General features: G+C 41.4%; 1 protein-coding gene across 3 annotated transcripts in view; it reads right to left on the bottom strand.

The window, feature by feature from the left end:
- Positions 1 to 23,595, bottom strand: part of LOC307004264 (uncharacterized protein) — a 32,285-nt gene that overhangs the window by 8,080 nt on the left and 610 nt on the right. For 2 of the 3 annotated variants that reach the window (XM_079623360.1, XM_079623358.1), the window contains one exon: positions 23,451 to 23,580. In XM_079623360.1, the coding sequence (XP_079479486.1) occupies positions 23,451 to 23,532 (82 nt within the window). In that variant the 5' untranslated portion in view covers positions 23,533 to 23,580. Of the gene's footprint in view, positions 1 to 23,450 lie in introns of all 3 variants that reach the window. The other variant, XM_079623359.1, reaches the window with a different exon arrangement.

The following is a 23,595-nucleotide window of genomic DNA, read 5'->3' as shown; positions in this document are numbered from 1 at the left end:
GAAACAAACCAGATCAAGAGCAAAAACGAAATAAAGTGCATAACTGACAAATAAAGCATAGGCTCAAAACGAATACAAACAGTGGCAGTGCGCGAGTGCGCGCATTGGGCTCCAATAATATGTTCCCGTCTTCTAAAAAAAAAAAAGCTGCCGATGTCTTTGTTGACATGGTAGAAGAGGACTGACTATGAATTAAACGGTCTCTCAATTAAATAAATAATATTCAGCAAACCTTAGTAGCCTACTTTCTTCAATCTGTCTCTCTTCTCCAGTGGGTTGGGATAATCCAAAAGAAGTGAAAACAAGGGGGGTGTTCTGAAGACAGACTGTTACCTGTGAAACAGGGGTGCTCTGAAAACACCCCCATTAGCAATTAGTGCTTTCCACCTGATGAAATGAACGCGCAAAATGAATGAAATGAACGCAAAACTGATGAAATGAACGCGCAAAACGAATGAAATGAACGCGGCAAAACGAATGAAATGAACGCGGCAAAACTGATGAAATGAACGCGGCAAAAAATCGACCAATCAGAATTTTGGTCAAACCAGAACGTATCGACCAACAATCGACTAATCGATTGGGAGATTACAGCCCTAGAAAGCAGTGATTTATGTTTTCTTTTTCAGGTTTGAAAATGCCATATACAATACCCTGTACCATTCAATTTTATTTTGTTTAATGACATTTATGTCAAAGATACAGCAGTGATAATGGTAGTGATAATACACACATAGCAGCCAATAAAATCTGTTGTTCAATATATGACTGCTTGTATTGCCTCATGACTGATGAAAAATTTGCCTTGTGTGCAGTAGAATTTTGATGCATCGCAATGCATCGTAGAATTGAATTGAATCGAATCGTTACCTGGTGAATCGTAATCGAATCGAATTGTGAGGGCAGTGCCAATGCACACCCCTAGTAATACTATAATTGCACCTAAGGGAACATAATAATAAAATAAAAAAAACCCATGTCATGACCCCGTCCCGTATACGGGACACCTACGTTTACCTCACTATATTACAATTAAATCCTAAATTAATCATGACAAACTATATATCGTTGGAAAGGTCTAAGACTCCTTAATAGATATTTCAGCACTGTTTTCTGTTACAAATTATGCAGGAACAGTAATAGATGAATTTATGACAAGAGCGCACCTCAAAAAAATCGACATCATAACAGGAGTTCTGACCTTTGTCACAAAAAGTAGACGCACACACTTTTAATAATTGAAATGTTGGTTTTCATGCTAAAAATTAATAATAAAACATATAATCTAGTATTTGTCAATAAAAAAATGATAAAATAATATTACCTTCTAAAAAGTATCATATATATATTATCCTCTAAAATATAATATTATCTTTTTTTATCGCCTTTTTTTATTACATTTCATATTTTAGTAGTTATCATAAATTAGGTATCATTTGAAAGCTTACGATCTCAGAATTCATCCTGTGAAAACTGTTTTGAAATTGGACATTGTGTTACCATAGAAACATTACTCTAAATTATTTTATCAGGCTCCTCCCCTTTTGGGCATTATTATGTTTCATAATTTATGATCAAAATATTTTCTAATCTTGACAAAACACATATTGTCAGAAAGGTCTGAGTCTCAAGGTTCCATATTTTGTGACAGAAGTGATATTTGGACAGAAATGTATACATTTTTTATGGCAGAATGCATACAGTTAAATTCAATGGAATTCAATGACACCCGGAGGCTATTTTTGGTATTACGCCTAAACAAAATCTCATGGGAACTTCAATTTTTATTATATCAACTTCAAATTTGGAACACAACTTGGTTAGATTTATGGCTTTTATTTTATAGTAATTTTATAGTAAAAAATATTTTGTAAAATATATATTTTATATAAAAGAAAAATATTAAATAAATTATATTTGATTTAATGTAAATTTAAACTTCCATAACTTTTTCATACTTTAATTTTTTGAAGTTCTTTCACTTCAGCAATAATCTGCAATTTTTTCCCTTTAAAACAAGACCAAACTTAGGTCTATACTCCAAAGCATTCTTGAATTACAGCCATTTAAGCTTGAATAGTGCATTTTAATGTCCATTCTCAAAAAGGGGGGTGACAGCTAAAGGGTTAAGGACCTACTGTATTGGCGCTTTTCCATTACCAGTACCAGCTCGACTCGACTCGTCTTGGCTCGCGTTTCGCTCCATTTCCCATTGCAGATAGTACCTCCACAATAGTACCTGGTCGTCATAGCAACGCGACACACACCCGCTACCGACACACACCCGCTACCCACACACACAGGACAATGGAGGAAATCGAGTGTATGCTGTTTTACATAATATTAGTAATGGGTATATCACGCAATCTCTGGCAAAACTATTTAAAAATGTTGGGGTTATTCAGGATACTCCGTCTGGCGCGTGCAATGATGACGCAGTGAATAGTGACGATTCTCTCTGACCAATCAGCAGTCTCCCGTGTGTCACGTCACGTTTTGTATCGCCTCAGCTCGCTCAGAACCTCGCTGAAGGTGATACGAAAAAAAGTACCTGGAAGCAGGTACCGGTACAACTTTTACACAGTGGAAAACCAAACAAAGGCGAGTCGAGGCGAGGCAAGCCAAGGCGAGCTGGTACTGTGTAGTGGAAAAGCGCCATATAAGGGACTGTCTTTCCCTTAACTTATTTCCCTCAACTTATCGTTTAGCTGTTTTTCTACAGCCTCCAGACTTTTTTGTTTTTCTTTTGCAGCTCTGCGAAGACAATTTGATTTCGAGATGAAACTGAGTTTTCCAACCGATTCAGCTTTCTCTGCATTAGGCCATCCTTAAAAATATTTAGGTTTGCAGTAACAGCAAAAAAAAAAAAAAAAAAAAAAAAAAAAGTGTCGGTAGGTAGGTCTATTTTTTTTTTTCAAGATTTAATGTACAAAAAAAAAAAAGTAAAATTTTGGTCATGGTGATTACATAGGTATGAATTTAAACAAATTTGCATATTGTAACGTCACTGACTGGGTCTCCAACCCATGGAGGATTAGGCGGAATCAAGAAAGAAAGGAGCCACTAGATATCAACGAAAGTGGATTTTCAGTGGGAAACAAATAAATTAAAATGACTTTAGAATTCAAAAAATAACAGTTAATTGCATTAACATGCAATGTAATACCTATGAGAAGTAAGGAATAATTGATGACAGGCCGTTGAATTATTAGAAAATAATGCACACCTGAGGTGGTAATGCGGTCACGACGCGAAGCGGAGTGGCCGTTACACCTCGGATGTGCAATATTTTTCAAATAATTCAACGGTCTGAAGTCAATTATTCCGCTTATACTACAGTTACCACACCTCGAAATATTGTTCAGATGATGTATTTCAAGACGTTTGTAAAGTTTTTGTCATTAAAACGCTCTTGTATGTAGGACTAATTCCTTGCGCATCTAAACCCATGCTCCGTTGCTAATTCCAAAACGTCATTTTAGAGTTAGCAACAGAGGTTTGAGCCGCTGATAGCAGAGTAATGCTGGACACACACTTAACGACAGACATTCTCTGACTGTGAATGCAGCAGATTTTAAACACCGCTGTGAACACAGACTGAACGCGCTGAAAACGAGTGCATGATCAGTCATATCAAATTACATTGATAACCGGCCTTACAGTAGGTGTGTCCCCGGCTTTATGCAGTTATTAATGGAGTTATGAGAGAGAGAGAAGCATGTGCGTCAATATTATTATTTAATGATTAATTCAATTAGTTTTAATAATTCGTTCATTCTTTTTTTCTATTAGTGACAGTAGACTAGCCTAATAAATGAAACAAAGCCCTTTTAACAAGTATAGGCCTATCAATAATTATTTATTTGTTATATTATCAGCAATAATTACGAAAACCCGTGCAGCAGGACTATCAATTTATTTAAATATTCAGTTTAATTTTCTATTGATTATAGGATTATATACTTTCTTTTTTTTAATTAAACTGCATGTTTCCATTGCTTGTGAAGTTAGACATTGAGAATTGCAGATCAAGCGCATGGGGTTGCATGGTTTTTCTTGTTATGAATTGTATCCTATTTTCCGTTATTACAGTTGACTACGCGAAGTGATATGGAACTGTAATGCGGTCAAGACCTGCCGGAACTACTTTAGCCGTGCGGTTCCCTGAAAATAATTGCACACCGTATATTTCACGTTCGTCCATCTGTGCAAGATAATTTAAACCTTTAAGCATGCGCAATGTTTCAGATGTGGCAAGTGTAACATGAATCGGATACAATTGAAAGACCGTGTTCGGACGGTCAAAAAAATCAGATAAAGGTAACAAATCAGAATTGGGCATCAAGCTGTAACTTTATTTCTTTGACTTGTAAAGGCAAATCGATCCGTTGTTAGTCCTGATTTAAGAAATGTTTTTAGCGCCACATCCCGCTTTTTCATCATATCCCAAATAATTTTGTTGAACCATGGCAAATTTCATTTTGCATGTCGCTTTCTTTGCTTATTTTTTACTGCACAATTATCTGCACAATTATCTTGGTTCAAATTAAGTCACAGCCTTAGAAAGTCAGCACAAGATAAATGTAATTTAAAATATTTAAATGAATCCGTTTTGCTTTAGGTGTGTGTGAACTCAAATGTAAAATCATAATAACTGAGGCTTTTCACCTTTTGTCTGTGATGCTCTTGTTGCTTCTGCCTCATTCCTTTAATTCAGTGCTCATCGTCATGATCATCAACCCCTGATTTAAGTGTGAATGCAAAACCAAAGGGGTCACTTTCCCTGATCTCTATGATAATGAGTGATGTAGTTATGCTGATTGGATTAGATCTGGTGAAACTTATTACATCCTTACAGTCCAAATATGGTCATTTCCTTTTTATCAGCAACCAATCGTGAAAGTAGAATGGGCATTTAACTCTAAAAGCGAAATCTCATTAGCTGATGTCAATTTCTGACAACGTGATTCATTCAGATGCATCACGTGACGTGCTCTGACATTTAGATGTGTGTTTTTGACTGTTTTTTTTTTGTTCAGTTGAAGGCCATAAATGTTGTGTTTATAAGTTTTGATGTGATTCAGGTGGTTTGTATTGTTGTTGTCAATGAGTTGATAAGATATTGTGTCTGTAAATAGTTGTTTACACTATAAAAGTATGAATTTTTACATTACAAATCTTTAAATGCATTTTCTCAAAATTAGTTTTTTTTTGTCATTCTCCAGTATAAACATCTCAGCCTATGTAGCACCGATGTACACCAAACTCTCCAGTTATACACTTTAGCAGTATTGTGGAGATATGTTCAGAGGGATTTGTTAATAAATCATTCCTGGCCTGATTTATGTGACATTTTAATCCAAAAATATGGCAAAAATTATTCTTTTATGGCTATGGACAGTATATTTTGATTTCCTAGGTAATGAAAGCATATATCCTGAAAACCCTCTGAAATTCTTTTTTCATCTTGTGTAGGGTTGCCACCTTTAGTGTGGCAAAATAAGGGACACCCATTCTTTACTTTTAAAACGGCATTTTTCCAAAAGATGGGGAAAAATCTTACACTAAACCATGTCAAATTATCTATATCCATGAACGTTAGAAATGTGGGTCTTTTATAAAGTGAATTTTACTTTTTTTTTTTTTTTACTGTTTTTGTATTAAAAAAAATATTTATTTATTTATATAGCCTAATTTTTAAAAATATATAATAAATCCTCCTAAAACTATAAATCCTAAAAAATGTTGTTTCAAAATTACATTTTGTTGAAACAACAAAGTGTGACTTTTTCCCCCCACACTAACATAAAAAACAGATATTATTCAAATCAGTGGTGGGCCGTCAGGGCCAGCAAGGCCTTCTCTGCTGGCCTAAACATTATCAGAATCACTGACTTGAACTTTAATATATATATTTTATGAATGAGTATTACATTATTCCCAATAGTCCATTCTCTTAATTTCATAGCTTTTCTCTTGGTTGCGCTGCTTCCAGTAGTGTATGTTTATTTTAGCGCTTTTATCCAATCATATTTCAGCCATCATGTGTTGCCAGGGTCAAATATATCTGCTTCGAGGCCTTCAGAATCGATAGTGCGGGCGCCTGTAGCTTAAAATGAATGGCAATGAAACTGTTGCTTTAACCAATCAGATAATCGGTCAGATTTAATAAGCCAATCAGATTTCGAGTTGAATGCACCGGGGCCATCTAGCAGGCATACAAGAGCGTAAGCATTTTCACGCCCTTTGATTGGATGGTCAGAGCGTGTACTATTATTACTGCTAGTCAGAGATAGCTAACCGCATCTGTAGCGAACTGTGTAAACTAAAATACCTGTAGATTTAATAGTTTTTCAACCCACAAATTAATGTTTATTTCCTTCCTCGACCACCAGCAGGTTCAAAATTACCGGAAAAAATCCCTTATTCAGCTTACGCAGAGTCACAAGCTCTATCGATCTGTCCGGGTAAAAACCATAGGTAAAAACAGAACTGACTGCAATGTAAAGTTATGCCAGGACTGATTTTGAAGGCAAATATCCCGCTGATCTCATTGATATCGTTCAAAAATCTGTGTGAGAGCTTGTGTCGGCTGTAACGTTACACATCGTCATGTTTAGCTGTGTTTTCCCTGTTTAACGTTAACGTTACTGCTTCTGTCGAGCGGACACTCTCAGCACTAAAGCGAATTAAAACTTATGACAGAAATACGACGGGACTGACTGGACTTTCAGCACATTAGCCTCGATGGCGATAGAAAAGGTTGTTGGGACTGAAAAGCACAGACAACCCGTACAACCAAGTAATTCAAGTATTTTTGTGGAAAGAAATTAGGATGGATTTTGTGTAAAAAATAATCAGTTTTGGAGAGTAGGCTATAATGCATTTTTGCCCCCGTTTTTGTCCGTGCTGAATATGATTTTCTTCCTTATTTTTCTTGTAAATTTATGATCGAAACAACTTCTTTTTTTCAAACATTTACTATTGTAGCCATTGAAGGATAAGACAGGGAGGATCCGTTTCTGAATTTATAATCGGAACGCAAGAACCACTGTACACAAAAGCCGAACTCACTCGCTCGTTTCTCTCTACCCGGCCTTTCGCGAACTCACCGCATTAACCCTATAACTGCCGGTGCAAAATAAAAACAGGAATTTCACAACAATTATAGAGAGTATGTGCGTGCGCTGCTACACTATTAAAAGTTATTAATTCAGGGTGGACATCACTGAAGGCCTAGGTGTGAAATGCACGGCCCGCCACTGATTCAAATGTATGTAAATTTTTTTGTAGATGTAGAAAGTGTTGTCAACCGTGCAAAGTCTCATGCCATTTGGACAAATATATTTTTGTATTTATTTCAGCAAACGTCATTTGGGGTCGAAGACCCGAACAGCGCACAAGGGGTTAAAAACGTGCAGGTTTACATCGCATGTTCACGAGACTCAGTCGCTATAGAAACAAAGACGCTAAAATGTAATCACACAATGAGCTTCTCTACTACGAAATTGATTTCTTTATATTTGCTATTAGTATTATTCATACTGCAAAATCCTTATGTTTTTATTCAACTATGTGTGGGCCTAATGTAAAATACGGGACAAATCGCGTCCCTCATTGATTTGATACGGGACGCATCATCTTACTTGTAAATACGGGATGATTCTGTATTTTAAGGGACGGGTGGCAACCCTAAACGAAAAAATAATTTTGCACCTGGCTTTATCATTGTTCAGATCTATCTACGAAAATATATGCTAAATTGCAAATATTTAATGAGAGAATGCCTAATTTGCATAATTAAACATACAAATTTCAAAAACTTGAATTATGAATGAATGATATTAAGAAGAGGATATGACCTCTGGCATCTCTTTTAATAGCTTAGTTGGTTTAGGCTTGATTTATACATGTTGACAATTTAGATGATTTAACGAGTTTAGACAATTCTTCCTCCCCTATAGCAATGAATTCATATAATTTTTCCTCAAGTAGACTACAATGCACTGCCTGATGCGATACTGTATTAGACAGTTGCATAGTTAACATTTTCTCCCTGATATTATCAATCTTGTAAGTAAAGAAGTTCATAAAGTCATTACTGCTGTGTTGCTTGAAACCATCTGGTGTTGAAGCTTTATTTTTCGTTAATTTAGCCACGGTTTCAAATAAATACCAAGGGGTTTGTTTATTTTCTTCTAATACGGTTGAAAAATAAGCAGATCTAGCAGCTTTTAAGGCCTCTATGTACGCAATTGTGCTCTCTTTCTATGAAATGCGAAAATAACTCTAGTTTTGTTTTCTTCCAGTTGCGCTCTATTTTTCTGACTACTCTCTTAAGGGCCTGAGTGTGCTCGTTGTACTATTTTCTTTAATCGTCTTTATGCGCAAATAAGCAACTGTGTCTAAAGTGCTGGAAAAGAGAGAGTCAAATGTTTGTCGCAATATCAAGTTCTTCTAAGCTATCCGGGAAGCTGAGGAGATGAAACTGATCAGGAATATTATTATTAAAGCATTCTTTAGTAGCAAAAGTGATCGGTCTAACATATTTGTAACATGGAGTCGGCTTTGCAACCTTGGCTAAATGATCTCAATGCATCTTTTCTGTTATCTGCATGTTTATTCAAATCAACTGGCTGCAGATAAAGTTCACAAATTCTTTGATAAAGTCTGTATGGTGCCCTGGTGGCCTGTATACAGTAGCCAGCACAAATCTCAAAAGTGATTTATCATTTACACTAGATAGTGTTACATCAAGCACCACTTCAAAATAATTATATTTGAAACGAGACTTCTCAACAACTCTGAAGATATTACTATAAATTACACCAACACCTCCCCCTTTGTCTTTCAGACGAGGCTCATGTTTATAACAATAGTAATCTCGGGGTGTGGACTAATTTAAAGTAATGTAATCGTCTGGTTTTAGCCAGAATTCTGTCAAACCCAGCACATCTAGGTTATAATCGGTAATCCAATCATTAACAATTGCTTTTGAAGTAAGGGATTGAATATTCAGCAACCCGAGCTTTATCATTTGTTCATCTGTATTATATCTGTTTTTTTATTTGTTGAACATCAATACATTTTTTACCCTTAAATGGGTGTGGGAGTTATTTTTATTTTCTAATTCAGGGAACAGACACAGTCTCTATATTATGATATCTAGGTGAAAGAGACTATGGCTACGTTTACACTTGGCATTAACATGCGATCACCAGTTGTGTGACGTCCACCTGTGAATGCAGACACGATGGCTGGATTGCGTTTACATTTCACTGAGAGCCGATCACAATGCGTCCTCGTCTACCTCCGAACCTGGACACGCTGATCGGATAACATTACGATCAGAAGCGCGTTTACACTTGTCTTTTCAATGTGTATGTGGACAACATTAAGATACAGGTCGCATGTTAATGCCAAGTGTAAACGCAGCCTATGTGATGGGATTTATCTGACCTCAGTGAACAGACTGAGGCTACGTCTACATTAATCCAGAAACATTAGAAAATGGCGTTTTCTTTTAAAAACGCTCTCCGTCCACTAGTGTTTTTCTGACGTTTCAGTGACGATGAGAAACTTCTAAATTCACCTTTACTGCGCATGCGTAAAACCTCACAAAAGCTCACTGAGATAATACAGATGGAAAAATAAATAATAAAATGATCGCGCAATTCTTTTAACAGGATAATTTTATTTAACAAAATATCTCACCATTCACTGATGGGTCCAGGTCGCACACAGTATGTTTGGTCTAAAACGCAACTGCTCTCCTGTATTGCCGCAGGACAGCAAATGTAAGTACATTTTCTGTCATCTTTGCAGGACTGTGATATGAAGAGTGTGCAAAGTAACATTTTAGCAACTGTAAAAGTGAATGGCACATAACAGGCACAACATGTGTAAACATACCGGTTTACTTGAATATCTATTGGCACAACATGGATCACATGACTAAACTTACGTCATCGTTTTCAAATACCTCCGGCTTCACAGTCCACACTACAACGCGAAAACGGCGTTTCAAATTTATCCGCTTTTGGAGAGCATATTCCAAAAGCTAAGTTTACTGTGACTTAAAACGCTGTCTCAGTGTGGACGGAAGGCCAAAACGGAGAAAAAAAATACGTTTTAAAACGAAAATGTATTAGTGTGGACATGGCCTGACATCATACGTCATTACGCTATTTCCATCATTGCACATGCGCAGTCCTTTCAGTTTTGATTTTCAAAAACCACCCCTTTCAATCCAATCGAAATTTTATTTGGATCAAGCTCAATCGAATCGATTAAGGCTTTTCAGTCTGATTGAGCAGTCAATCCGATCACTAACAGATTATTTGGTTGCATGTAAACATAGCCACTGTTTCTTCTGCTCTCTTATATGGTTTGTCTCTGCAGCACACTCAATGATGAGCATCAGCTGTGTCGGTGGCAATTAGTGACCGCTTAGCAAGCAGAGTGAGAGGCTGCGTTTACACTTGACATTAACATGCGACCTGTATCTGGATTTTGTCCACATACACATTGAAAAGACGAGTGTAAACGCGCTTCTGATCGGAATGTTATCCGATAATATATGCTCAAACATTTGTTGTTGGACCTTAAATGTGCCTTATTTAGAATTTTAAACCTACAAATAAGTGTATTTTCATGATAGAAATAACTAAACGGACTATTGTAAAATCAAGTGTAGGCTCAATATAGCTATGCAATTACTAAGCTCAGATTAATCTTACCAGTTAAAATGTAGTCTGTGCTTTTGTAGTTATTTATTTTAAATTTTGTGATTTTAACTTCTGCTTTAATAAGCTTTTTTATTCTATTTTAGATTGTAATGTTCTAATGTTCTTCTAATAACCATAAACATGTACTACAGCTGCCAATTAAAACCAGAGAGAAATGTATTCATACATCTTTAAAACTATCTAATTAAATCTTGGGCACAAAACATTCAGCCAGTAAGAAAAGAAAACCTGTAAGATATATGTATATATATATATAGGCTACAATGATACATGAGACACTATAGACCTACAAACATGTTCAATTATATTGTATAGGCTACTATCAATTGTTTATGTAATTATATATATATATATATCAGTGACGGACCGTGCATTTCACACCTAGGCCTTCAGTGATGTCCACCCTGAATTAATAACTTTTAATAGTGTTTCAGCGCACGCACATACTCTCTATAATTTTTGTTAAATTCCTGTTTTTATTTTGCACCGGCAGTTATAGGGTTAATGCGGTGAGTTCGGGAAAGGCCGGGTAGAGAGAAACGAGCGAGTGAGTTCGGCTTTTGTGTACAGTGGTTCTTGCGTTCCGATTATAAATTAAGAAACGGATCCTCATTCCTGTCTTGTCCTTCAATGGCTACAATAGTATTAATGTGTGAAAAAAAGAAGTTGTTTCGATCATAAATTTACAACAACAAAAAAAAAGCACGGACAAAACCGGGGGCAAAAAATGCATTATACTCTCCTAAACTGATTATTTTTTACACAAAATCCATCCTGATTTCTTTCCTCAAAAAGACTTGAATTACTTTGTTCAGGTTGTCTGTGCTTTTCAGTCCCAACAACATTTTCTATCGCCATCGAGGTTAATGTGCTGAAAGTCCAGTCTGTCCCATCGTATTTCTGTCATAAGTTTTAATTCGCTTTAGTGCTGAGAGTGTCTGCTCGTTAGAAGCAGTAACGTTAAACAGGGAAAACACCGCAAAACATGACGATGTGTAACGTTACAGCCGACACAAGCTCTCACACAGATTTTTGAACGATATCATTGAGATCAGCGGGACTTTTGCCTTCAAAATCAGTCCTGGCATAACTTTACATTGCAGTCAGTTCTGTTTTTACCCGGACAGATCGATAGAGTTCGTGACTGCGTAAGCTGAATAAGGGATTTTTTTCCGGTAGGTTTGAACCTGCTGGTGGTCGAGGAAGGAAATAAACATTAATTTGTGGGTTGAAAAACTATTAAATCTACACGTATTTTAGTTTACACAGTTCGCAACAGATGCGGTTAGCTAGCTCTGACTACCAGTCATAATAGCACACGCTCTGACCATCCAATCAAAGGGTGTGGAAATGCTTACGTTATTGTACGCCTGCTAGATGGCCCCGGTGCAATCAACTCGATATCTGATTGGCTGATTAAATCTGACCGATCATCTGATTGGTTAAAGCAACAGTTTCATTGCCATTAATTTAAGCTACAGGCGCCCGCACTATCGATTCTGAAGGCCTCGAGGCAGATATATTTGACCCTGGCAACACATGATGACTGAAATATGATTGGATAAAAGCACTAAAATAAATATACACCACTGGAAGCAGCGCAACCAAGAGAAAAGCTATGCAATTATGAGAACGGACTATTGGGAATAATTTAATACTCATTCATAAAAAATAAATATTAAAGTGCAAGTCAGTGCGGCAAATGTCTTAAGCCAATGGAGCGAGCCCATGAGTGACGTCACACCCAATGAGGGCACTTCGCGCCCTCCTGCGTCACGTCCCGCCGAAACGGCGTGGCTTAGGGCTATATATTTCGCTCACAGGCTTATGAACTCTGATTTTTAAAGCGAAAGCAACCAGAGCGCATACACGGCAAGAAACGCAGTACTCGTTCCTCTCTCTAGAGAGAACCGAGGTTACGTTAGTAACCGAGTACGTTCTCTTACGAGAGATACTCTCGTACTGCGTTGTCGTAGCAACGCATTGGGGAACACCCTGTAAGACGCCGTGTGTGCAGTGATCCGACACCATAGACCCAGAGCACTGAGCTGGGGTTCATACAGTACATAATCACCTTTAGGACTCACAGAGAATCCTGAAAGAGGTGGGTTCTAACCACCATCTCCCACAAAAGTGACTGCATCCAGCAGATCAGTATATAGATGACTGCGCTTAGCAGATCAGTATAAAGTTGACTGCGCTTAGCAGATCAGTACAGAAAAAACTGCGCTCAGCAGCTTCAGCATAATTATGCCATAATAGACGACTGAAAAGTCAGTCTAACAAATACGGCTATTTAAACCGAAAATATCTTGGCCTGTAAGGCGGGTACCTCAAGGTTATAAAACCTGATAAATGTAGACGGTGAGGCCCAGCCTGCCGCCATACAAATATCCTGTAAGGCAATCCCACTCGACCAAGCCCACGAAGAAGCCATACTTCTCGTGGAGTGCGCCCTAACACCCAAAGGGCACTGAATGCCTTTGGATGCGTACGCTAGAGCTATAGCGTCCACTATCCATCTGGATAAGCTCTGTTTCGAAGTGGCCAGTCCCTTGAGACGCCCACTGAATGAAACGAAGAGCTGCTCTGTCTGTCTGAAAGCAGACGAGCGTGACACATAAGCTCTCAACGCCCTAACCGGGCAGATGAGATTTTCGTCCATACTATCCCCGGTGACCGGAAGGGCAGACAGGGAAATAACCTGCGCCCTAAACGGTGTGTTTAGGGATTTCGGAACGTAACCATGCTTAGGTTTGAGCACGACTCTGGAGTCATTAAGCCCAAATTCCATGCACGACGCGCTCACCGAGAGCGCGTGTAAGTCCCCAACGCGCTTCACTGAAGCGAGAGCCAGGAGAAACACCGTCTTGAGCGACAGGTGTTTCATATCAATCTCCTGAAGAGGCTCGAAAGGAGGACCCTTCATGGCGTCCAGCACCGTGGAAAGGTCCCAAATGGGAACTGTGGGAGGTCTGGGTGGATTAAGTCTCCTAGCTCCTTTAAGGAACCGAATGACTAAATCGTTCCTTCCTATGGACTGGCCGTGCGCGGTTTCAGAGAAAGCCGCTATAGCCGCCACGTATACTTTGAGTGTGGAAGGGGATCTCCCGCTACCCAACATCTCTTGTAAGAAGGATAAAACCTCTGTCACTCCACAGTCTGGGGGTGACACGCCGCGAGACGTGCACCAGCCAGAGAAAACTGACCATTTCGACGCATAGAGCCGTCGCGTAGATGGAGCTCTAGCTTGTGTGATCGTGTTTAACACTCCCTGAGGGAGGTCAGCGGATACCCGTTGATGGCCCACACATGAAGGGACCATAGCTCCGGGTGAGGATGCCAAATCGAGCCGTTTGCTTGAGAGAGGAGATCCCTCCTCAGAGGCACTGGCCACGGGGCGGTGCTGGCTAACTGCATCACAGCTGGGAACCAGGGTTGATTCAACCAGAGCGGCGCTACTAGCAGCACTGAGCATCCTTCTTCCCTGATCCTCTCCACCACCTGAGTCAGGAGGGAGACAGGGGGAAAAGCATACAGGGGACGGCGCGGCCACTGATGAGCCTTGCTTTTTGAGAAAAATTCTAGACAGTGAGCGTTCTCTGGGGACGCAAAGAGGTCCACTTCCGCTCTGCCGAATTTCCTCCACAACAGTTGTACTGTGTGTGGGTGTAACGACCATTCTCCTGCCGGAACGCGGTTCCTGGACAGTACATCTGGTCCAACATTCAGGTGCCCTGGCACGTGCGCAGCCCTTAGTGAAAGGAGGTTGCAGCGCGCCCATATCAGAAGGCGTCTGGTCAGCCTGTATAACGACAGGGACCTGAGGCCGCCCTGGCGATTTATGTATGACACCACAGACATGCTGTCTGAACGTATCAGTACATGGCAGCCCATAATCAGGGGACGAAAGCGAGTGAGCGCTTTGCACACTGCTAACATCTCGAGGCAGTTTATATGGAAGAGCTTCTCCCGCTCTGACCAAAGGCCAAACAGCGGTCTGCCCTCGAGCAGCGCTCCCCATCCTGCGTTGGATGCGTCCGTAGACACCACCCTCAGACTCGAGGAAGTCCCTAGGCTTACACCTGACAGGTACCAGTCTTTTGACTTCCATGGTTTCAAAGCTGCAACGCAAGCTTGATTGACCTGGAGGCGAAGCCGACCGGTGGCCCATGCTTTGCATGGCACCCTCCCCTTGAGCCATATCTGCAGCGGGCGCATGCGTAGCAGGCCCAGCTGCAATACTGCAGATGCTGAGGCCATCAGACCTAGCATTATCTGAAAGCCCTTTAGAGGGAGAACAGCGCCGCAGCGAAATGAGCTGACTGTGCGCTGAATGCGCAGCGCGCGCTGTCATCGACAGCGAGTTCAGTTCTAGTCCCAGGAAAGAAATATTCTGACTGGGAGATAGCGAACTCTTTTCCCAGTTTACTGTGAGACCGAGATTCTTGAGGTGACTCAGCAGCAGTGCTCTGTGCGCCACTATCTCTGAATGAGATTGGGCTAGAATGAGCCAATCGTCCAAATAGTTCAGCACTCGAACGCCCTGCAGTTTGAGGGGAGCGAGTGCTGCGTCAATGCACTTCGTAAATGTACGGGGTGCTAGAGACAAGCCGAACGGCAGGACTTTGTACTGGTATGCCTGGCCCTCGAAGGCGAATCTCAAAAATCGCCTGTGACGTGACGCAATTTGTATTTGAAAATACGCGTCTTTTAGATCTACTGACACGAACCAGTCTCCTTGGCGAACATGCGCGAGGATTTTTCTGGTCGTTAGCATTCTGAACTGGCGTTTCACAAGCGCTTTGTTCAGCTGCCTCAGATCTAGTATGGGTCTGAGACCCCCGTCTTTCTTGGGTACCAGGAAGTATCTGCTGTAAAGCCCCCCTTCGCTCTGAGCCTGAGATAAAGGTTCGATAGCCCTTTTTCTCAGAAGTTTCTGAATTTCGGCTCGAAGTAGATGTGCTACGTTCGAATCTACCGAAGTCTCGACGCGTGGCGGCGAAGGCGTCTGCGAAACTGTAGCGAATAGCCTTCTTTTATGATGTTTATCACCCATTTTGAAACCCCGGTAAGCTTTTCCCATGCATCTGCACGTGTAGCTAGGGGTTGAGTGAAAAGCGCGCTCTGATCGACTCGCGATACAGCGGCTTTCGCGAGCTGCGACATAAGTGTCTTGCTCGTAACATCTGAGGCCGGGGCCGCGCTTATGAGAGCGGGCAGAATGTCCGCGCTCGACCCCTCGACAGCCTTCAGGCGGGAGAGGGAGGGCTGGACGGGTTCCATGGGAACCGTAGTGCTTGTGTGGGAACGCGGGCACTGGGGACCGGGCACGTTTACCACCTTTATAGCATCGCTCGCCGGAGCGGAGCGCCTGCACGCAGGTTTCGTTTTTACAGAAACCGTGCGATGAGCAGGAGGTAGCATTAGTGGGCACTGGGTAGTGGGCACGTGTGCTACTTTTAACGCGCAATCGAGCTGTGTCGATTTTATGTGCGCGGGCCCTGCGTGTGGGGCCGTGTTTGTGTGTAGGGATGTGCACATTACAGCGGGCAGATTTACTACACAAGAAACACCATCGGCCGTGGCCGGGACACCAGAAAATGCACTCTTTAATGGATTTATCTGGGTAGCCGTGAAAACGGCTGTTGTGTGCAGGCAAGCGGCCATTGAGACGCGCTTGTTGACTGCAATAATCGCAGGTACAATCACTTCTCTTGGGACTGCACGAGCGGTGAGCTTCGGTGAGGGTCCGGCCGCAGCGGGACTTGAACACCGGCGCTTCCCTAGCAATGCTAGGATGTCTTCGGGGGCTCTGGCTTCAACGCTACCTTCTGTCGCGGGCCACGCGGCGCGGGGCGGCGACCGGAAGAGCGAGAGCGCGCTCTCGAGCTCTGGGTCTGGCGGCGCTGAGATGAGGAGCTGGGCGGCGGTCTCGGCTGTGAGCTCTGAGCGGGCGGTTTCGCACGGCCTGCTGCAGAGCTGGAGCGCTTCGGCAGGAAGTGCTTCATAGCCTGGGTCGCCTTCTGCACCTCCGCATACTTGTCGGTGAAGTCCTTCACCGAAGTCCCGAAGAGGCCAGCAGGGGAGAGCGGGGCGTCGAGAAACGCGGTCCGTTCTGCTTCTGGCATGTCTGAGAGCGTTAACCAGAGGTGCCTCTCAGACACTGTGATCGCCGCCATGCTGCGTCCGATGGCTTGGGCCGCAGACTTCGAAGCGCGAAGAGCCAGGTCTGTAGTGCTTCTCAGATCCGCCACGCAGATCGCATCGGGTCCGTTCTCGTCCAGCTTGCGGAGGAGATCGGCCTGGAATATCTGCAGCGTCGCCATGGAGTGCAGCGCTGACGCGGCCTGTCCGTTGGCGGCATAAGCGCGACGGAGCAGGGATGACGTCGTGCGGCAAGCCTTTGAAGGCAGCGCCATCTTAGCCCGCCGTCCAGCGTAGGGTGGGCATAAGTGGGCCGCGATAAGCTCTTCGACCGGCGGGAGGGAAAGGTAGCCTCTGTTTTTAGCGTCGTCGACCTCGGAGAACGCTAGGGAAACAGATGACCTCGTCCTCGTAGAAAACGGGGAAGTCCAAGCTCTCGCGACCTCCTCGTGAAGCTCAGGAAAGAAGGGGGCGGGCTTAGAGACAGGTGTCGACTTCTCCCCGGGCAGAAAATAGCCATCCAGTCGGTTTTTAGCGGGCTGCTCGGGCGAAACCCACTCAAGGCCAAGGCTCGCCGTGGCTTGAGTGAGAACGCGCATGAGCTCCGCCTCGATGCTCGCTCTTTTTCCTTTCGGCGTGGGGGCAGGGGGCGCGAGGTCCGCAGAGCTCGCCCAATCCTCGCTGCCGGAAGCCAAAACCGAGCACGAGTCCTCGTCCCTCAGCAGGTCGTCGATAGTGATGTCATCGATGTCGTCGACGGAAGCGGCGGCAATCTGCGGTCGCTGTCCGTCGGGTATCGGCGCTGAGGAAGCCGGAGACACAGTTCGCGGGCACGCCGGCGAACTTTGACGGCTTGACGGAGGTTCGGGGTTCCGCTGTGCACGGCGCTTTTTACGGCGCGGCACAACAGCGGAGAACACGGGCTCCTCGAACGACGCCAGGCGAGTCCGCAGAGTCGCCAGAGGCAGTAGTTCGCAGTGATGGCAGCCGCCATCCGCGAGGGCGATAGCCGCGTGTTCCTCGCCCAGACAGGAAGCGCAAATCACGTGGCGGTCCCCGTCGCTGAGCGTGGTTCGTTTGCACGAACCGCAGAGAGGCATCTCGAAGAAGACGCCGCTCTAGATACAAAAGAGAGAAAAAGTGTGAGTCGCGCCGGCGACCTCACACACACTCAACACAGTGAAACGATATTAGCGCCGGACCGCTGATGTGCTCTCTCGACGGCGCCGCTTCTCTGCTCGGATCAGCGATGAGGTGCTCTTCACTGAAGGATTAAAAATCAGAGGTCATAAGCCTGTGAGCGAAATATATAGCCCTAAGCCACGCCCGTTTCGGCGGGACGTGACGCAGGAGGGCGCGAAGTGCCCTCATTGGGTGTGACGTCACTCATGGGCTCGCTCCATTGGCTTAAGCATTTGCCGCACAGCAGCCAATAGGCGCGCGAGCCGTCTCGCCTAGGTCTGTATGCTGTGGCAATGCGTTTTACATTGATACAAAATTAAGGATAATTTTTTGCTTCAGTATTCTCGTGGAAAAGGATTTTCCCCAATGCGTTGCTACGACAACGCAGTACGAGAGTATCTCTCGTAAGAGAACATTTCATATACAATTTAACACGTTTGTAGGTCTATATTATCTCATGTATCATTGTAGCCTTATTTAAGTTGATTTTCTTGTATATTTATTTTTGGACTGATAGTGGTTAATAAAGTCAAATAATGGTATGAGAGAGTATCAGTCATTGTGTTCTTATTTGGACCCTTATAATCGGATTGAAGGCTCAATCGGATTGAAAAACCTTCATGTAAACACCTTAATTGATCCGATTGAGCTCGATCCGATTGAAATTTCGATCGGATTGAAAGGGGTGGTTTATTCCTTTTGTAATCCGATCAAGAGAACATGTAAACACTTAATCGGACTGAAAACCAAATCTGAAAGGAATGCGCATGTGCAATGACAGCTACCGAGTTGATATAGTAGCCTACGATTGCGACTCGCATTGTCAATGGTATTGGTGCTCTCACCCATGGGCGTCAGTTTGGTTTGAAATGTGCTGGGGACAGAGACGCATACATTTTTTCTTTAAACACTTGCATTTTCCTATCAACCGTGGAAACAACTTTAAATACACAATCTTTTCTGGTCATACAGAAAGGAATAATGCATCAGTCGCAAGTACTTTTATTTGGGTAAACTCACAATAACAAGAAAACGTGCTTTTGTAAAATAAAATAAAACAAACAGGGCGCGCTATAATTATCTCCATGGCGTGAACTGGAGCGCGTCTCAATAATGAACTGAAATACAGTGTATAGCCTCAAAAATATGATGAATATTTCTATATAAAGCTCGAAATGTCCACTTTTAAACTAAAAAATTTGAATCGAAAGCAAATACCGGCTGATTAGGCTGTAATCAATATGAAAGGTGCATTTCTCTCTAAAGGCGCATCCACTTTACAGTGGAGATGTAGTAGATATGTTTGGAGCCGACACAGATTTAGAAATATATATTTTATTAATAAACAATAAAAATGCCTCATTATTTTTTCAGACATATTATCATTAGTCTGCTTTTGCCGGTGCTTTGCGGCAAGATTTATGCATGTGCTTGAGCGCGGAATAGGCTATATTCCTCCATCCACTCAGTATTTAAGCAGAAATTAATATAAACGTTAGAAAAAATAAAACGAGCTCCACAGAACATAAAATATTCATTTTATTTTATTTTTCGTGTTCGCATTTATGAGGAAAAAACGATGTTACGGACGTGACAGCTCGGTTACGGACGTGACCGCTCTGAAATCGGCACTAAAATATGCTTTAAAACATTCACAGACCTCAATCAGAAAGCACAAAGCCTTTCTTTAAAGTGAATTTCGTTTTGTATTAATTGTATCTTAATTTTAATCAATGTTAATCAACCAATTGCCTGGATTTAATAAATAAGTAAAGCAAATAATAGATATCTATCACGACGACAGGGAGGCGCCGGCGCATGAAGTGGAGCTCGTCTCATAAATGAACCGAAACTCAGCACAGCCTATGCCTCACAGACCTGAGAAATATATCTATTACCTACAGAAGGCTTTAAATCATACTTGTAAACAGAACTATTCAAAACGAAAGAAAATTATGTAATCCGTATGAAATGTGCATTTCTCTGCCGTGTTCACTAGCCTAAGATCGCGAGTCAGCATCGTCAACTTCATCTTTGCAGCGAGACAGAAAACACTTGTTTATTAATAAAAATGTTCAGATTACTTTTGCCAGTTCTTTGTGACAGCTTTTAGGTGCTTTATTGGCAGCGCCGCCACCACCCTTATATGTTGCATGAACGGGTCACCACTGCATCAGCACCGACATTTTTTTTTTTTATCCCCCAAAAAATCGTGATACGAACTGAATCGTGGGTCAAAAATCGTGATACGAACTGAATCGTGGGTCAAACATTGTGATACAAATCGAATCGTGGGTTTGGTGTAACTTACAGCCGTACTAGCAACCCTAAAAAGTGGTGGGTACAAAATGACGAAATCTGGTGGGTACGCGTCCCCACCGAAATCGACGCCTATGCGTCTCACCGTAATATCATCGGGTGCCATGTACACCTCTACCATTGAACATAGGGTCATAAATTACTGTCATGTCATCCTAAAATTTTCCTTCCACTCCACGTCCGTGAAGTGGTGCAAGACAACTTTGTCCCACCAGTCCTTGCTTCGGACTTTCATCCACAAACGCCTTGTTCTGGGCTCTGGCAGAGGCATTTTAATTGCTTGATAAATACAAGCAGCACGGCACAGAACATCACGCGCTCGTCGTCTCCTAATTAGCAGCTGAAGTACGTAAATGTAAAATATTTTTTAATGTAAAAAAATAAGCAATGGTAAGAGGGTGGCTGTTATGCGCATCGTGGAACAGCGGCGGGAATCGTCTAGTGCACTGATTGTGCGTAACTGCGTATGTCTAAAACGATCAAATCAGATGTAAAGCTTGTGACATGTAAACGCGCACATCAACCCGATTACTTTATTTGTCGTCCATGTAAACACATTGTTCGGATTCTTTAATCGGATTGATTTCATTCGGATTGAGCCATGTAAACGCAGCTAGTGTTAGAGGATCTGTGTAACAACTGAGGCTTAGCCTGACAGTTAGCATGTCCTGGACCCGGCTAGTTTCCCAGCATAAGTTGCCAGAGTAACTGAGTTTGAACTATTTTAAGTTTGCTTTATGAAACAGAATCAAATGACAATAAGTCTGACTAACCAAAATAAGCCTGGCTTGTATAATAATCTTGTTTTATGGAACAACCCTCAGGACAGCAAGGAACCTAAGCGCTGTGTTTGATGACCAACTGAACTTTCCACCTGCATTTTATCAACACCCCAGTGAAGTAGGTGTGCTTTACTGGTAAGCCTTTCAGCCAGTGTGACTAAGCCTCTGCAGATGATCCAGAACACAGCAGCACATCTGGTCTTCAATCAGCCAAAGAGAACCCACATCACTCCCCTCCTGATCTCACCCCACTGGCTCCCAGTTCCAGCCAGAATTCAATGTAAGGTTTTGACGCTGGCTTTAAGGACTGCCACTGGAACTGCACCTCAATACATTCCTACAAGTATATAGCCTAGAACCAGCTAATAACCATGTGGTGTGTTGACAGCAATCGTTCCTCTGATAATCACATTTGCAGTGTTTATAGACGAGTTTTTAAAACTGTGTAATGTGTGCTATATATATATTTATTTTTTTAGTGATTTGACATCAAACAACTATTTATTATTATATATTGTAAAATTACTAATATATGGGCAATATCACACAAGAAGGCCGAGTGGCACAGGTAATCACAATCGTGCTGATATAGAGCCATATCATAGCACTTTAATATGTTGTTGTACTGTATATCAAAATAATCTCTTTATTTTAAACAATCATATTCCTTTTTCAAAAACCATGATATATTATTAATAATCTAGCAGTGTTATTTTTTTTCAGCATATTTTTGGTAAACAAAAGGTTTTAAAATAGCTTCTCGTGGCTTTTGAAAATGTGCAGTAATGCCTGGAAACACTCGATAAAGTAGAAAATACAGTGCAAGTGCAAACGGTGCTTTCGTGTAAAGTTGTAATATTGTGATTATGTTGTCCATCTATTTAATGAATGTCATACAGGATGTGATTTAATTAATCCTCCATCAAAGCGCCTCAGCTCAAACAGCAATGCATGGCATGGCGATGCGCTGCTTTTAAGAACGTTATGATTGCACATTTTATTAGTACTTTAAGAATGACCGCATTCTAAAGAGAGCCATATTTCTTGATTTGCGTCGATGTGTGCAGAGCTCTGCTTCACTCCCTGCAGGGAGTAAAATATATCTGTGCAGCGCATGATGGATTCAAGTGATTGACACCTCAGGGAAACACAGAAACATGCATGCATGAGAAAATAAAGCGCAGGATTTTAAAAAGAGTCAAGTGCAATAAGCCTCAAAAAAAGATTCAATGCACTGCCAGGGTTCAGACCTGAAGTGTGCGCACAGATTGATAACATAATTAATTATTTGATTGCGCTAATACTCAGAAGATTTACATAAACACAGTTGGTTATGTCTAAAGTGAAAGCAAACATTTGAGAGAAAATCGGGTGCGTGTGTGTCATGCGTAGATGTGTGCCGGTCTTAAAGAGACAGTAGTCTAATAGTAAAATGATGCCGCTTGTCTATAAAGGGATAGTTCACCCAAAACTTGTATACACACTCTAATGTTGTAACAAACCTGTATTAATCAAGTTGTTTTAAACCCTACTATGAAAGTCAATGGGGACCAGCAACTGTTTGGTTACCCACATTCTTCAAAATAACTTTCATTTTCAACAGAAGAAAAACGTATTCGGGTTTAAAAGAACTCGAGAGAGTAGGCTAAATTAGGACAATTTTCATTGCAGGGGGGACTATCCCTTTAATGTTAATAAAACACAACAAAACACAAAGATAAAATCACTCATTGGTCTTGACTGATAACTTTAATACAGTAGCTTTAATAAGAATCAAAGTATAATTGTTTTATTTTTTATATTTGTTCATTTAATTTCTTTCTTGAATGCTGCTGTTCAATACACCTACTGTAGCTGAAAAAATAAAGCACTGTTTATTTCTTTTTATATATTATGTTGTGTATATGTAATGTGTATCTTTGTTCTTATTTTTTTAATAACAAAGAAAATGACAAAGGTTTTTATGTCTGCCATCATTTTTTATTTTGATATTGTAAGGATTTTTTTTTTTTTTAATAGGGACATTAGTTTGGCTGTAATGCTGTCACTTGCAAACTAGTAAAAACCAACATGAAAAAGAATCGTGATTAAAATCTGAATTGTGATTTTCCTGAAAAAAATCGTGCTATATTATTGTCATATCGCACACCCCTAGCTCCATGTCAAATAAAACCACTTTAATTAAGACACTCGTATTACATTCTTAAAAAAACTATTAATTTCTGTAGATCTGGAAATTTTAATAAAAATAAACTTTGAGAATGAAACTAACCTGTTTGTTCCTCAGCATCTTGTTTCACACTGAATGCTTCTTCAATCTTCATTTCTTCCCTCTCCTCTTTAATAACTGCCATCTTTATAATAGTTTCACGTGGATCTCAGTCGCTTCACCAGGAGTTTTTCTGTGTGTTTGGACA

This window comes from Phoxinus phoxinus (genome assembly GCF_949152265.1).
Source record: "Phoxinus phoxinus genome assembly, chromosome: 9".
NCBI lineage: Eukaryota > Metazoa > Chordata > Actinopteri > Cypriniformes > Leuciscidae > Phoxinus > Phoxinus phoxinus.
This window is presented reverse-complemented; position numbering and strand designations above follow the sequence as displayed.